General features: G+C 51.2%; 1 protein-coding gene across 2 annotated transcripts in view; it reads left to right on the forward strand.

The window, feature by feature from the left end:
* Positions 1 to 2,816: 2,816 nt before the first annotated feature.
* Positions 2,817 to 17,427, forward strand: part of pdzk1 (PDZ domain containing 1) — a 39,006-nt gene continuing 24,395 nt past the window's right edge. Inside the window, exons 1-2 of one of the 2 annotated variants that reach the window (XM_085998382.1) lie at positions 2,817 to 2,889; positions 16,970 to 17,198. In XM_085998382.1, coding sequence (XP_085854508.1) covers positions 16,986 to 17,198 — 213 coding nt within the window. In that variant the 5' untranslated portion in view covers positions 2,817 to 2,889; positions 16,970 to 16,985. Of the gene's footprint in view, positions 2,890 to 16,954; positions 17,199 to 17,427 lie in introns of both variants that reach the window. The other variant, XM_085998380.1, reaches the window with a different exon arrangement.

A 17,427-nucleotide genomic window follows, 5' to 3' on the forward strand; every position in this document is an offset into this window, starting at 1 on the left:
TACCTCTCCAAGTGGAGACTAATTCTGTCCCTCAGAATTTTTCCAATAATTTCCCTACCACTGATGTTAGGCTCACTGGCCTGTAATTCCAGGCAGCACGGTGGCATAGTGGTTAGCACTGTTGCCTCACAGCGCCAGGGACCCGGGTTCGAATCCAGCCTCGGGCGACTGTCTGTGTGGAGTTTGCACATTCTCCCCGTGTTTGCGTGGGTTTCCTCCCGGTGCTCCAGTTTCCTCCCACAGTCCAAAGATGTGCGGGTTAGGTCGATTGGCTATGATAAATTGACCCTTAGTGTTAGGGGGATTAAATACGTGGGGTTACGGGGATAGGGTGGGATATGTGTTGGAGTAGGGGTTACGGGGATCAGGTGGGATATGTGTCGGTGCAGGCTCGATGGGCCGAAATGGCCTCTATCTGCACTGTGGGGTTTCTGTGATTCTGTGATTCCCTGGTTTATCCCTACTACCCTTCTTGAACAATGGTACTACGTTAGCTGTTCTCCAGTCCTCTGGCACCTCCCCTGTGGCCAGAGAGGTTCTGCCCTGTTCCCTCCCCAAAACCTTCCCCCTATTTCTTAGTTATTTTCATGATTCTTTCCCTTTGTCCCCAGGGTTCTTCATGAAGCTGTGGTTGAGATGGAGATGCCCAGGAGGACTTTTTTGTATCTTGCTCGATGCTTTTGAGATGTAATGGCAGATGTAATCCAGAGGTGCGACACTTCTGGAGCACACTCCTAGGTGTGAATGCTCTGGTGAGACCTCATCTGGACACTGGGTTCAGTTCCGGACTCCGCACCTCAGGACGGATATATTAGCCTCGGAGGGGGAGCAGCGCAGATTCACCAGAATGATACCGGGGCTAAAAGGGTTAAATTACGAGGACAGGTTGCACAGACTGGGCTTGTGTTCCCTCGAGTTTAGAAGATTAAGGGGTGATCTAATCGAGGTGTTTAAGATGATTAAAGGAGTTGATAGGGTCGAGAGAGAGAAACTATTTCCTCTGGTGGGGGGAGTCCAGAACAAGGGGGCAGAACCTTAAAATTAGAGCCAGGCCGTTCAGGGGTGATGTCAGGAAGCACTTCTTCACACAAAGGGTGGTGGGAATCTGGAACTCTCCGCCCCCCGCCCGCCCCCCCCACAAAAAGCTGTTGAAGCTGGGGGCCAATTGAAAATTTCAAAACTGAGATTAATAGATTTTTGTTAGGCAATGGTGTTAAGGGTTACAGAACCAAGGCGGGTAAATGGAGTTAAGATACAGATCAGCCCTGGTCACATTGAATGGTGGAATAAGCTCGAGGGGCTGAATGGCCTCCTCCTGTTCCTATGGAGCTGCCCAGGAAGATTTTTATCTTACACAATAGCAAAATACTGCGGATGCTGGAAATCTGAAATAACAACAGAAAATGCTGGAAACACTCAGCAGGCCAGGCAGCATCCGTGGAGAGAGAAACAGAGTTAACGTTTCAGGTCTGTGACTTATGGATGCTCGATGCTTTGGTGATGTCGTGCCATGAGGTGTGGTACCCTGGAGCCCAATTCTCAGTGTGATGTCTGTGAAGGCTCGATGCTACGACGTGCAGCCTACGCAAGAGGTCGGACATTCTGCGGCCGATCTTGGGGGCAGAATTCAGGCTCCACGGGGAAGGTTTTTTAAACGGGCGGCTGAAGGACCCTGAGTGGCATCTGCTCCGCTCAACTGCCACAAGTTTCAACAAGAGGGGTGTGAACAGGTGTCAGGCCCCTCTTTTACATGTACAAGGGGCCCAACACCTGTTTTAGGCAGGAGCCCGCGCAGATTGGGCGCAGGACATCCAACTGCTAAATTGGTCTGAGTTGCGCCCGATTTACACCCAAACAATGCGCACCAACATCTACCCCCGTGCGTTAGACTTTTGGCATGCAGCGCAGTTCAGACGGACAGGGACAGGGCACCAGCTCTGACTGCCCGAGGACCTCTATGTAAAGGCAGCCTGCACCTCTTAAAGGAAAGGTTCACTCTCTGGTCTGTGGCAAATGATTTTCTGATTCTGCTGGTGAAAAGATTTTGCCCAGGGCCCCCATATTTTCTGGTGGTGCTGTGAGGGGCTCATAGAGCAAGTGAGCCACAGATAGGAGGTCCCTCGTCCCCTCTGATAGGTGCTGGGGTTTTCCAGGCAAGCTTGCCAACAGCAATGGAGCGAGGTGGAAGAGCACGTCAATGCCAGCATCGTTGCACCCAGGAGCAGTGCAGGAAGAAGTTTAATGATCTCACCAGGACTGCAAAGGTAAGACTCCCCTTCAACGTCTCCCTTACGCTCTGCTTTGGCCCCAGCGCCAGCAATGCTTCTCTCCCCCACTCTCCATACCTCTCCTCCAATCGCAATGGGACACTTCACTGCTTGCACTTGCACACTCAGCTACTCACAACTGCTTCCCCTCGTGCCCACACCTGCTGGCCCTTCATCTCATCATCCGCCCTGTCTCACACATCTTCAAAAAAAAACCTTCGCACTAACCCACTGCCACATCTCTTGCAGGAGAAGCCTTGCTAACCCGCAGTGACTGACTCCTGGAGCAACACACAGCTTCTCAGCAGCTAAGTGGTTAAGAAGCTTACGCAGTGTCCTACACAAGTGGAAAAAAGAAAGACTTGCATTTATATAGAAGGATTATGCTCATGTTAATTGGTAGATTCCCATCGTTATCAGACTTCCATGATTGCTTACATAGACACAGCCACATCAGATCAATTATTGGATGCAATAAAATAGGAAAAGTTATTGACATTCTGCTTGCATTCTCCAGGCCCCTGTTGAATTGTTCAACCTTTGGTCAAAGTCCAGGTGTGTACCTTGCACCTACAGATAGAAAGCTCAAAGATTCTCTCGGAGCTGAACCAGCCAGAGCTCGGTAAGCGCTTTTGTTGCATATTTTACGTGAATTAATTATGGATCGAGGTATTGCTTGAATTTAACTGTCAGTTGCTTACATTGTAACGTAAGTACTTTCTTTGATTTCCCCCTCTGTCTGTTTTCCTTTGTTTTTGCATTGTGTTAATCAGTGTCTTGTTTTGTGTTGCTGTTCAAATATTGACTATAATCATATAGTCATCTGGTCTAATTGAATAAGTAGGTAAGCTACTTTTAATTAGAAATTCTAGTGTTTCTGTGCATTTTCATAATTTAAGCAAAGCATGTCATCCAGAGAGCCTGGAATTTGAAGTGAATCCGCAGTGTTGTCCTATTGGTCTTGTTCCATACTCCTGCTTCAATGCTGTGCATTTCCAAACTAATTTAACTCAACACCTTTGATCTAAGTATGGTGACTTGCTACTGAAATAATAGGCTGCAGACAGGGTGATCACCAAATACAAAATACATCGCTAATCACATTAGGTTCCCCGTGTAGAGGTATAGCACTGAATATGAGATCAATACACCTCCTAGCGCACCTTTGTGTGATAGCCATGGTTCAGTGGTGGCACTCTCGCCTCTGAGTCAGAAAGCGTTATCTAAATGCAAGTCTTTTTGAGCTTTTTCTTACCCACATTGAGGGTAATTGTCTGAGTCTGGACTGGTGGAGGGACCCTGGCTCACTGTCAGCTCGCAAAGGGTTAAATTACAAGGGCAGGTTGCACAGGCCAGGCATGCATTCCCTCGAGTATAGATGATTAGGGGGTGATCTAATCGAGGTGTTTAAGATGATTAAAGGAGTTGATCAGGTCGAGAGAGAGAAACTATTTCCTCTGGTGGGGGGAGTCCAGAACAAGGGGGCAGAACCTTAAAATTAGAGCCAGGCCGTTCAGGGGTGATGTCAGGAAGCACTTCTTCACACAAAGGGTGGTGGAAATCTGGAACTCTCTCCCCCAAAAAGCTGTTGATGTTGTGCCAGTTGGCGCTTTCAAGACTGAGATTGCTAGATTTTTGTTCGGTAAGGGTATCGAGGGATATGGTGCAAAGGCGGATAAATAGAGTTGAGGTACAGATCAGTCATGATCTAATTTGTGTGAGAATCTCTGTCACTAGTGGACACTTGGACAGTTACCCCTACTTGCGCCAAGGACACAGTGTGTGGGGCAAGTACAACCCCAGCGATAATATGTACTTGTGCTACCAGCGCAGAGCTTACCATCAATGGATGGAAAATCACAGCGACCTGCCCCCGAATTCCTGATATACTCTCCTGTGGTTGGAGTGTCGACAGTGTGAGTTCCACCATCCATCGGGGGGGGAGGGGGGGCGGTGTTCTGGCAGAAGATCCGGTTACACCAGGTCCCCTGTGGTTTCCAGAAGTTTACGCAATGCCCTGTGAAGAGGTGGCCAAGGTAAATGACAGTCCGGGCGGCGGAGAAGAAAGACAGACAGACAGACAGACAAACTTGCATTTATATAGCGCCATTCACAACCTCGGGATATCCCAAAGTGCCTTATAGGCAATTAAGTACTTTTGCAGTGTAGTCACTGTTGAAACGCGGCAGCCAATATGCATACAGCAAACTCCCATAAACAGCAATGTGGTAATGACCAGATAATCTGTTTTAATGTTGTTGGTTGAGGGATAAATATTGCCCAGCAGAACGGGAAGAACTCCCCTGCCCTTCTTCGAAATAGTAGCTGTGAGATCTTTTACGACCACCAGACGGGGCCGCGGTTTAGCTTCTCACCCAAAAGACGGTACCTCCGACAGTGCGGCACTCCCTCAGTGCTGCCCCTCTGATAGTGCGGCACTCCCTTGGTACTGCCCCTCCGACAGTGCAGCACTCCCTCAATACTGCCCCTCCGACAGTGGAGCACTCCCTCAATACTGCCCCTCCGACAGTGCAGCACTACCTCAATACTGCCCGACAGTGGAGCACTCCCTCAATACTGCCCCTCCGACAGTGCAGCACTACCTCAATACTGTCCCTCCGACAGTGCAGCACTCCCTCAATACTGTCCCTCCAACAGTGGAGCACTCCCTCAATACTGCCCCTCCGACAGTGCAGCACTCCCTCAATACTGCCCCTCCGACAGTGCAGCACTCCCTCAATACTGCCCGTCCGACAGTGCAGCACTCCCTCAATACTGCCCCTCCGACAGTGCAGCACTCCCTCAATACAGCCCCTCCGACAGTGCAGCACTCCCTCAGTACTGCCCCTCCGACAGTGCAGAGCTCCCTCAGTACTGCCCCTCTGACAGCGCAGCACTCCCTCAGTACTGCCCCTCCGACAGTGCAGCACTCCCTCAATACTGCCCCTCCGACAATGCAGCACTCCCTCAATACTGCCCCTCCGACAGTATAGCACTCCCTCAGTACTGCCCCTCCGACAGTGCGGCGCTCCCTCAGTACTGCACTGGGAGCATCGGACTGGATTTCGGCTCAAGTCGCTGGAGTGGGACTTGAACCCACAACCTCCTGACTCAGAGGTGAGAGTGCCACCCACTGAGCCACGGCTGACACCTTAGGGAAGGATCCCTCAGCTGAGAATTCCCATTCGCCAGGCTCCAGGGTATTAGTGGGGGCTGCTTCAGTGAGTGAGGTGAGGTGTTCCGGCCTCTACAAGTGTCGTATAACATGCCACCCACCCCCCAGAAGAATTTAAATGTGTTTATTGCAGCAGATTAGTCCCCTAGCTCGTTGGTTGAAAGATCCACGAGCAGGTTCTGGGGGGGCGGCTGGGCAGCCCTGCCCCCTGCATGGGTGGGTGGGCCCCAAAGTTTCTGCCAGGCAAAGGCAGGCGGACACCGGGAGATGCATCCAAAGTGGAATAGGTGCCTGATGACCCATGCTAATCTGGCAGCTTCCTACTGACCCCATAAACTCCAGCGAGATCCGTGCTGGTGAGCACCATGGGGCAACGCCCCTGGCGTAACCCACAGGACCAAGATCTCCTCGCTCCCCCAATTCTGCCCTCTTGCGCATCCCCGATTTTAATCGCTCCACCATTGGCGGCCGTGCCTTCAGCTGCCTGGGGCCCGAAGCTCTGGAATTCCCTTCCTAAACCTCTCCACCTCTCTACCTCTCTCTCCTTCTTGAAGGCGCTCATTAAAACCTGCCTCTTTGACCCAGCTTTTGGTTACCTGTCCTAACATCTTCTTATGTGCCTCGGTGTCAATTTTTTGTTTGATAATCGCTCCTGTGAAGCAGCTCGGGGCATTTTATTACGTTAAAGGTGCTATATAAATGCAAGTTGTTGTTGTAGCCCTCAAGAATTTCAGGGGCCACTATGTCAGGCTACGGAGTGATGCTGTAGGTCGGTGGAATAAGAAGCCCCTTCTCTATCCAGCTACAAGAGTCTTCACTTGAAAGACCATTTCTCAATGGCCATGTGAGCTCAGTGTGGCCGTGCAGTGGGGGTTGCCATCACTCCAGGATTGCCTGGGAGTCTCCAAGAATTGAAGATTAATCTCCAGGACACTGCTGGCTTTGAACACTTTTGTTTATTTGTTATTGGAGATTGGGGGAAAAAAAGGCCGTTTGACTGAAAGCCAACTATCATCCAATCGGGTAAACAAAAGTCTGATTACTTTCCAATTGGCCGTGGAAGGCGGTGAGGCGTGATTGGCGACCAACTGACCAATGGCGGGAGTGTGGGGACGGGGCGGTTGGAGGCTGGAGGTCATGTGATGCAACGTCCAGGAATCCGTCCAATCCGAGTTGGTGACCCTGAGTGTGGATCGGGACCAGAGTTCAGCTCTATGAGCATAAATAGAAAGGAAAAAATATTTATTCAATTAACCAGGGGTGAATTCGACTTCACTCCGCCACCCAACTTTGTGGGGGGGGGGGGGGCTGGTTTGCTGCGTAAACAGGGTTTTCACCAACCTTCCGCCAAAGTTACAATGATCGAGAGGGGGGGAAATTCTTCCCCAAAATCCATGAATGTGTGAGGTGCGTGTGGACATGGTGTTTGCAGCAAGGTGATTGAGCGAGACCACTACTCAAGGTACATGCACACAGTGGGTGGTGCAACGCGATAGAGTTTGTATACTTACAACAACAACAACTTGCATTTATACAGCGCCTTTAACATAGTGAAACGTCCCAAGGCGCTTCACAGGAGCGTAACCTGACAACATTTGACACTGAGCCACATAAGGACAGGTGAAAGGGGGAGATTTTAAGGAGCGTCTTCAAGGAGGAGAGAGAGGCGGAGAGGTATAGGCAGGGAATTCCTGAGCTTAGGGCCCAGACAACTGAAGGCACGGCCGCCAATGGTGGAGCGATTATAATCAGGGATGCTCAAGAGGGCAGAATTAGAGGAGCGCAGATATCTCGGAGGGTTGTGGGGCTGGAGGAGATTACAGAGATAGGGAGGGGCGAGGCCACAGAGGAATTTGAAAACAAGGATGAGAATTTTAAAATTGAGGTGTTGCCGGACTGGGAGCCAATGTAGGTCAGCGAGCACAGGGGTGATGGGTGAACTTGACTTGGTGTGAGTTAGGACACGGGCAGCAGAGTTTCGGATGAACTTAAGTTTGCCCTGCGTACTTAGGACCCGGGCTTGAATCCAGCCCAGACTGCTCTCCGCAGCCCCCAAGGGTCCTCCGTGAAATGAGCTGGGCTGATTGCCCGCTGTGTAAATAAGCAGGCAGTGGGGGTCCGACTGATCACGGCCACTCGATCTTCCACATTGGGTAATCATTGTACACGCAGCCAAGTTAATCATGAACACGACGGAAAGTTCAGCAACGCTGTTAATACTTGTCAGTGAATAACAGAAGTGGCTGTCAGCAGAATTCCTGTAACTGTGCCGAGTGCAATATTAAAGGAACAGACCTTTGCTCCAAACTGCGCAGCAATAATAAATGCATGAGAATTATTGCAGCGCAATGCAAAGTCTCAGAGCTCAAAACGAGTCGGACACACGTTAAACACGTTCCTTCGTTGGGCGGTGAGGTTTCTTTAACCTCCAACGGGAGCTTTGGTGTGGAGTAGCAATAGACAAACTGGCTTTGATGTAATCTGGAGTTAAGAGTTGTTGGCCTAGAAATTCAGTCGCGTTTGCGCCCACTTATGGGCTATAGAGTGGTTTGCGCCGGAAGTTTTTTCGCGCCCGAAATTCAGTTGGTCCGTAACATCGACGTTAGCCGGTAGCGCTGCGCCGGCACCGATGACGTCATCGGTGTGCGCAGCGCCCCGGTTCCAATGCAATTCCGGTCCGACCGCCAAATTCAATTGCGGCCGCCTCTCCCGTGGCGGCCGCAAACAGCGTTTGCAAAACGGTGCCTTGCAGCTCCGAGAGGCCGGCGCATAAAGGTGGAGGGGCGGCCGGCCGCTTTCCCGGCGGCCGCCTGGCCGCACCTCCCTCCCCGGACTCCTGCACCACCCCCCCGCGGCATTGGTGTGTCACTCCCGCGAGCCCGGCACTTCTCCGTGGTGCCGGGCTCATTTGCCGGGGGAATCCAGCGGCGATCTCACGGCTGCAGGCAGCTCCTCCTTAAGAGGAGGAGGCCTGCAGTACCCCAGCCTGCCGCACCGCATCGGGTGCCGCAGCGGCAGCTGGACGCCTGAAACTGACATTCTTCGCCCCAAACGAGGCGGCCAAACCCTCCAATAGCGCCCGCCTCCGTGTTGGGGCGGCGCAACTGAATTTCAGGCGGGCGCTACGGGAATCCGGCCGAGCGCTAAATTTCGGGCGCTAAAAACCTGGCGGGGCTATACCTAATTTCTAGGCCGCTGTGTTTATGTTTGTTTACATAAGCAATTCCCATTATAGATGTTTACTATATTGAGAGGAGATTTGATAGAGGTGTTCAAAATCGTGAGGGGTCTAGACGGAGTAGATGGAGAGAAACTGTTTCCATTGGCGGAAGGGTCGAGAACCAGAGGACACAGATTTAAGGTGATTGGCAGAAGAACCAAAGGCGACACGAGGAAAAACTTTTTTACTCAGCGAGTGGTTAGGATCTGGAATGCGCTGCCTCAGAGGGTGGTGGAGGCAGATTGAATCACGGCTTTCAAAAGGGAATTGGATAAATACCTGAAGGAAGTTTTTTTGCAGGGCTGCGGGGAAAGGGCGGGGGGAGTGGGACTAGCTGAAGTGCTCTCGCAGAGAGCCGGCACGGGCTCGACGGGCCGAATGGCCTCCTTCTGTGCTGTAACCATTCTATGATTCTTTGATTCTACACAGCAATTCATAAAGTTGACCGGAAGTGCAAGCAGACATCGAGGGGGCAGAATATGCCCAGGATGAGAACCTGGAGGTTAAGGAGGGAACGTTCCTCCCAGCGTCCCACAGAGTTTGGGGGGCGGGGTCACCCGAAGGCATCTCCTTTGCGTGCGGCCAATCAGTGGTCGTGCCACTTAGCTGCTCCTTGCTGCTGTAAAAATGACTCGAGGTGAGAATTCCCTCGGGGATTCTCCTGCTCCATCACCGGAAAAATTACAGCCCCCGGAGACAGAGAATCCCCGAGGGAATTCACCCCCATTGATTTAATATCTATCGGCATATATTACAGATCTGGGGGGTGAATTTCCTCAGCTGCCCAGATACTTGTAAGGCATGGAGTTCGCTCCTTATGAGGCCAGTGATGTAGAAGGAGTGGGGCCAGGGACCCTAGGCTGGAAGATCCTGCTTTAGGGACCCAATGTAAATCCCGTTCACCCACCTCCCCTGTGCTCGCTGACCTACATTGGCTCCTGGTTCAGCAATGCCTCGATTTTAAAATTAACATCCTTGTGTTCAAAGATCGCTGCGCTCCTCCAATTCTGGCCTCTTGCACATCCCCGATTTCCATCGCTCCACCACTGGCGGCCGTGCCTTCAGCTGCCTGGGCCCTAAGCTCTGGAATTCCCTCCCTAAATCTCTCCGCCTCTCTCTCCTCCTTTAAGACTCTCCTTAAAACCGACCTCTTTCCTGTCCTAATATCTCATGTGGCTCGGTGTCAAATGTTGTTTGGTAATCGCTCCTGTGGAACGCCGCGGGATGCTTTACTACGTTAAAGGTGCTATATAAATGCAAACTGTTGGTGTTGTTGTTGTTGGAGACTGCAGATGAGGCGTGTCAGGGTCAGGATGGGGACAAGTCTGCACCCCCCACCGCCCCCCCCGGGGAGGGAGGTATCGGGGGTGGGGATCGGGCAAGGGTGGGGTCCTGGAATCCCAACAATGGCAACGTGTATCTCCCACAACATTCCGTACTGACCCCTGACACAGGGGGCGGAGTTTAGGGCAGAGTGGCGTGGCCACGGATTGGCCGCACACAATTGAAGTGCCCTCCCACTGACCCAAACTATGGAGGGCATGGACCAAAGCATTCCCGCTGTAACCTCCGGGATCACATCCCACAGATTATCGTCCCGATGTCAGCTCACACTTGGGAGGAAAATGTCGCCATGGCCGGTCGTCCAGGCCCCCTCCCTTGCCTGGAACCCCCTCTACATCACTGGCCTTATAAGGAGCAGACACCACCCCTTAAAAGCCAAGTGGGAAATCCCAATTCAGGTCACGACCCAGTGTATCTGGGCAGCTGAGGAAATTCTGCCCCCAGATTTGTAGTACGTATATGGAGATAGCTATGAAAACAAATGTAAGAAGTCACACAACACCAGGTTATAGTCCAACAGCTTTATTTGAAATCACAAGCTTTCGGAGCGCTGCTCCTTCGTCAGGTGAAGTGGTGGTGGTGGGGTGAATCTCCTCGGGGATTCTCTGTCTCCGAGGCTGTACATTTTCCGGTGATGGAGTGGGAGAATCCCCGATGGAATTCTCACCTCACGCCATTTTAACAGCAGCACGGCTGCTGATCAACCCCAGGCAAATAAAGCTCCCTCCAGCTGACGCCCTAACCGCAGGAGGACACCAAACAAAACATTCCTTCGGAATCTCAGCCCACAGATCGTCGACCCCCCTCCCCACCTGCTCGCACTTCCTGAAACATTTTCCCAAAAACAAGTTCCTCTGTCAGCGTCGTTAAGGGGAACTGGTTTGAAGTGAGTGGCCACTTCCTCACCCTGGTTCCTCTTATGTGTCACTTTGTTTAAGAGTCCACTCTCGTTCAGTACGACTGTGGTTTCAGGCCCTTCGCCAAGACCGGAGCGCACCATCCCGGCTGACACATCAGCGCTGTAAAAAGACTTGAACCCACAACCTGCTGACGTGGATTGTGAGAGTGCTACCCACGGAGCCACAGCAGAAAATACATTTCTCAGGCAGTACCAAAAAGAAAATGACCTCAGGACATCCCAAAGCGCTTTACAGCCAATGAAGAACCTTTTGAAGTGTGGTCACTGTTGTAATGTAGGAAACGTGGCAGCCAATTTGCGCACAGCAAGCTCCCACAAAAAGCAACGGGATTAATGACCAGATAATCTGTTTTAGTGACGTTGGTTGATAAATATTGGCCCCAGGACACCGGGGAGAACTCCTCTGCTTCAAAATAGTGACATGGGATCATTTACATCCACCCGAGACAGCAGACGGGGCCTCGGTTTAATGTCTCATCCAAAACACGGCACCTCCAACAGTGCGGCGCTCCCTCAGTACTGCCTCTCCGACAGTGCAGCGCTCCCTCAGTACTGCCCCTCCGACAGTGGGGTGCTCCCTCAGTACTGCCCCTCTGGCAGTGCGGAGCTCCCTCAGTACTGCCCCTCCGACAATGCAGCACTCCCTCAGTACTGCCCCTCCGACAGTGCAGCGCTGCCTCAGTACTGCCTCTCCGACAGTGCAGTGCTCCCTCAGTACTGCCCCTCCGACAATGCAACACTCCCTCAGTACTGCCCCTCCGACAGTGGGGTGCTCCCTCAGTACTGCCCCTCTGACAGTGCGGAGCTCCCTCAGTACTGCCCCTCCGACAATGCAGCACTCCCTCAGTACTGCCCCTCCGACAGTGCGGCGCTCCCTCAGTACTGCCCCTCCGACAATGCAGCACTACCTCAGCACTGCCCCTCCGACAGTGCAACACTCCCTCAGTACTGCCCCTCCGACAGTGCAGCACTCCCTCAGTACTGCCCCTCCGACAGTGCGGGGCTCCCTCAGTACTGTCCCTCCGACAGTGCGGGGCTCCCTCAGTACTGCCCCTCCGACAGTGCAGCACTCCCTCAGTACTGCCCCTCCGACAGTGCAGCACTCCCTCAGTACTGCCCCTCCGACAGTGCAGCACTCCCTCAGTACTGCACTGGGAGTGTCAACCTAGATTTTTGCGCTCAAGTCTTTGGAGTGGGACTTGAACCCACAACCTTCTGTCGCAGAGGCGAGAAGTGCTACCCACTGAGCCACAGCCAATACCATATGTCCAGCCTGCGATGTTAAATCAGGATCCCATCTGCCTTTCCAAGGCCGGAATTTTGCCAGCGCTCAGAGTGCGGGTAGGAAACCCGCTGTCAACCCACCTCCATGCGAGTCTCCCAGGTGTTGGGTCTGTCAGCGCAGAACTGACCCGACACCAAGCGGTGGGGGAGACAATTGAGCTAGTTAAATGGCTTGCTAAGAGCCAATTTAAGAGTCTTTTGAGGCTTACTTGTAATTTTACCTTCTCTCCCACGGGTTACCCGCTGTTTGGGGAACACGCCAGCTCACCCTGGCGTGAGTTGAGTCTGCTCTGATGTTTCTGATAAGATGACAACTGCAGAAATGGTGTCAAGGATGCCATCATAATCATAATCGTAATCATAATCAACTTTATTGTCATTGTTAGTGCACAAGTGCAGTACAACGAAATGTAGGCTTGCGGCTCCCGAGAGTGTACATTTAGGTTAAGACATTTAAACATTCAACGTACATTTGGCTTGTAATACATTAACATAAACATAAACATAATAAAGTGCATTGGCAGATGTGCAGGCTTTAGAGTTTATTTGTGGAGTTCAGTAGGATGACAGCCCTGGGAAAGAAGCTGTTCTTAAATCTGGTCGTACGGGTGCGAATGCATCTGTAGCGTCTCCCAGATGGCAGGAGGGCGAACAGACTGTGGCTGGGGTGGGTAGGGTCTTTGATGATGGACCGTGACCTCCGTAGACAGCGTTTCTGGTATATGTGCTCTATGGTCGGTAGCCGGGTGCCGGTAATGCGTTGGGCAGTTTTGACTACCCGCTGCAGGGCTTTCCGGTCATAGTAGCTACAGCTGCCATACCATACTGTGATACAGTTCTTCAGGATGCTCTCTATTGTGCAGCGGTAAAAGTTAGAGAGGATCAGGGGTGACAGGTTACATCCCTTCAGCCTCCTTAGGAAATATAGGCGCTGCTGGGCCTTCTTCACCAGAGAGGAGGTATTGAGGGACCAGGAGAGGTCTTCCGTGATGTGGACTCCGAGGAACTTAAAGCTGTCCACCCTTTCCACCACAGCCCCATGGATGTGGATGGGGGTGTGACTTCCGCCTTTAGACTTCCTGAAGTCCACAATGATTTCTTTGGTTTTCTTGATGTTAAGGGCCAGGTTGCAGATGGTTAGTTTCAGAGCTCAGAAACTGTTGGATACTGCATTTGTAATACATATAGAGTTTTTAAATCCAACTGTATGTCCAGTGCCACCTCATTGGCAGAACCTCTCTCACCAGTGACAGATCGCTTCTGTCATCTCACCTGCAGCTGCCATCTATTCCAGCAACATCAGAGCCAATGAAACAATCAGACCTTGGTCCTCCGAATCCTTCCACAATCATCCCCAACATCAACATCACCAACCTTCTCCGCCATCACCTGATGCTGCACAGGACACAGGCCATCAGCCCCGACAACATTGTTGCCCGGGAGGCCAGTGATGGCATCGCCATAGCCAGATTTACTTCACTTGATGTTCTAAACCCTGGCTTCCACATGATGCGCCAGATAGACACCATCCCACAGCAGCACCATGAAACATCCCTTTAATGTCCAAGCCATCCCAGGCACACGCATCACTATAGCGGGGCAGAGTGGGGGGAGGGGGGTGGAGTTATGACTGAACAATCACTGGAACTCAGTAAGACACTTTTCAATGTGTGCTCATATCTGTCCAGTAAGGGGCACTTTTTGAAAAAGAGATTTCACTGTGTGACAACACATTACCAGAAACTTCACATGGACATTGGCTAAACCTCTCAAGTGCCCACCCTTGTGTGTTGTTAGTTGGTATGCTTGCAGTAGAATGAGGGTGAGTGTGAGGGGTGGCTAGTGAGATGGGGGAGTGATAAAGTAGATAGAGAGGGTTGGGTGGAGGTGCAAGGTACGTTGGTGTCCTGGGGAGGTCTGTTCAGCCCTTGGAAGGGAAGAGAACCCCCCTGCATACTGTGACTCCCTCCATAAGCATATGGAGGGAGTCATTGGAGAGCCTGGGTGCAAGAGTTCATCTTTGTGCAGTGATTGTCAGTGTTATCAGCACCTCAATGCTGTCAAACACTGAAAAATCAACTGTCAAAATAAAGTTGTGCGTGGTCCCTTTAAGGAAACCGGCAGATGACGCGTCATCAAATGACGTCGTCAGACCCGCTTCCTGTTAATTGGCCGGTAAACCCGCAGGGCAGGCTTAACAAGGCCAATCAAGGGAAAATCACGTCTGCAGAGCGGAGGCAGCTGGGGGCGGGACTGGAACCCGGAAATCAGCTGACCCGCCCCCATCCTGACACCGCCGAGAAAATGGCGGCCCAAGTGTTGGTTAAAGATCCCACGGCGCTGTTAGAAAAAGAGCGGGAAGATCTACCGGGCCAACATTCCTCCCTTAAACAAGGCCACCAAAAAAATAAGTTTATCCGGCCATTCCTTCATTCGCTGTTTGTGGGATCTTGCTGTGTATAAAATGGCTGCTACATTTGCCTGCATAACAGTGACTACAGGTCTCGGAGTGGATCCTGAAACCACAGTCCTGCCGGCTGAGAGTGGACTTACATTACTTGTAAAATACTTTGGGATGTCCTGAGGGTGTGACAAGATGCTTTACAAGTGCAAATTCTTTCTTCATTGACACATGTAAGATGCTGAGGGAGCTTGACAGGGTAGATGGAGGGAGGATGTTTCCCCTCGTGGGGGTGTCTAGAAATAAGGGGGCATAGTTTCAGAATAAGGGGGCACCCATTTAAGACGGAGATGAGGGGGAATTTCTTCTCAGAGGGTCGTGAATCTTTGGAATTCTCTACCCCAGAGAGCTGTGGAGGCGGAGTCACTGAATATATTCAAGGCGGAGATAGAGAGATATTTGAACTACAGGGGAGTCGAGGGTTATGGGGATCGGGTGGGAAAATGGCGTTGAAGCCAAGATCAGATCAACCATGATCTTATTGAATGGCGGAGCAGGCTCGAGGGGCCAAATGGCCGACTCCTGCTCCTGATTCTTATGTTCTTATGTTCATAGAAGAGTGACATAGAAGTGACACACAACTGCCCTAGCCCATCCCTAGACAGCACCAGACTACAGGAAATAGATACTCCACCAATAACACGGGACGGATACAGGAATGACGGGATCCCTCCTCAGAGAGTCCTGTTACTGCAATAATTGCAGAGACCTTGATCTCATTGATCTGAGCGGGTTTTAAATTCGAACCAATTAGTCACCAAGTATTTGAACTCTTCAGGGGGTAACTTTACCCTAACTCTCCGGGCGAGAATCCCACGGGATCGGGTGGAACGTCGTTTTAGACCCCGCCCAGTATCGACTTCAATGAAGAGTCAAATCGGGCGGCGGGTAAAACCAGCGATCCCGTCAGTTTCCCGATGGGTGGGTTGGGTTAAAATTGGGCCAAAGTGATACGATGGAAATTGCCATCTATATCCCAGTTACACCCACAGGGACCTCCCTATCTATTGTGTACAGAGGGGTAGAGTTTCTGCCTTGGGTGCAATCGACAATCCGGCCGCAAATTGCGCTGGTTTCCCAAATTGATTATTTTTTTTGCTCAAGTTTCTGCTCAAACTCATTTGCATAATCGCAAACTGAACCAGCGCAATCAGGCAGCGTTTTAGAACATTATCGTTTATTTTGCATTAACAGTATTCCCTGATATATTTCAACGCGGTAACCTGGTGCAGTTTTATTAACACCGCTGAAAATGGGTTTATCACAGAAAATAAACATTATTAATCAGAGCGTCCAGTAACCCTATTTTAAATACCTGAAAATGAATTTTACAAACTTTACAGAGCCAGTTACTAGTTACATTGGTGTGCAGTAGTCAGTTTCTTAGTAAATTAAATATTTTTTAATAATTAAAAGCATTTAAAAGATGCTGATTAGTGCCTGTGCGCCGAAAAAAAGTTCAATTTTAAATACTGTGGCTGCAAGAGGCTAGGTATTCTGCGGCGAGTGTCTCAGCTCCTGACTCCCCAAAGCCTTTCCACCATCTACAAGGCACAAGTCAGGAATGTGATGGAATACTCTCCACTTGCCTGGATGAGTGCAGCTCCAACAACACTCAAGAAGCTCGACACCATCCAGGACAAAGCAGCCCGCTTGATTGGCACCCCATCCACCACCTTAAACATTCACTCCCTCCGCCACCGGTGCACCGTGGCTGCAGTGTGTACCATCTACAAGATCCACTGCAGCAACTCGCCAAGGTTTCTTCGGCAGCACCTCCCAAACCCGCGACCTCTTCCACCTAGAAGGACAAGGGCAGCAGGCGCATGGGAACACCACCACCTCCAAGTTCCCCTCCAAGTCACACACCATCCTGACTTGGAAGTATATCGGCCAATCCTTCATCGTCGCTGGGTCAAAATCCTGGAACTCCCTCCCTAACAGCACTGTGGGAGTACCTTCACCACACGGACTGCAGTGGTTCAAGAAGGCGGCTCACCACCACCTTCTCAAGGGCAATTAGGGATGGGCAATAAATGCTGGCCTTGCCAGCGACGCCCACATCCCATGAAGGAATTTTTAAAAAATTGCAGAAATTCAATTAATGCTGGGTGTAACTTGCACTTAAAATTACGTGATCTTATGTGCTGGTTTGGCTGATTTTGAGAGTATTGGGTGGGGAAAACCAGCGCAAAGCCAGCGGAAACTCCACCCCATCGATTCTAATGGACGCAGCTGTACATCAGAAACCAACCAATTCTAATGTGACCGGTGATTGTCACAGGTTTTATAATTTTAGGTCACTGAAACGGCAAATGATGGCCGCCCCAATTCAGCCTCGAGTTTGCAAACTATCCAAGAAGGAAGGCGAGACCTTTGGTTTCTTCTTGAGGATAGAGAAAGATACAGAAGGGCACCTGATCCGATCTGTGGTGAGGGGAGGTGCAGCTGACCAGGTTGGTCTGACAGACGGTGATCGACTCCTCAGAGTCAACACGGTGTTTGTGGACAGCGAGGAGCACCAACAGGTAAGGGCCGCATGCGCTGGAGTCTGACAACTCATCCCATAATACTTCCGCCACCCCCGTCCACCGCAACAGTGGTTATGGAAACCCTCTTTGGATTTCGTTGGGATCCCCACAATCAACGTTGCCTCTAATTTGTGGTCTAAGTGCGCAGTCCCTTTAAATTCGCTGCGCGGGGCCTCCCGATTGGTGGGCTGCCACATGGCCACGCCCCATAGGGGGGAATATTGCC

Source organism: Somniosus microcephalus, chromosome 10 (assembly GCF_052327205.1).
Source record: "Somniosus microcephalus isolate GS21.2 chromosome 10, FLI_Smic_1.0, whole genome shotgun sequence".
Taxonomy (NCBI): Eukaryota; Metazoa; Chordata; class Chondrichthyes; order Squaliformes; family Somniosidae; genus Somniosus; species Somniosus microcephalus.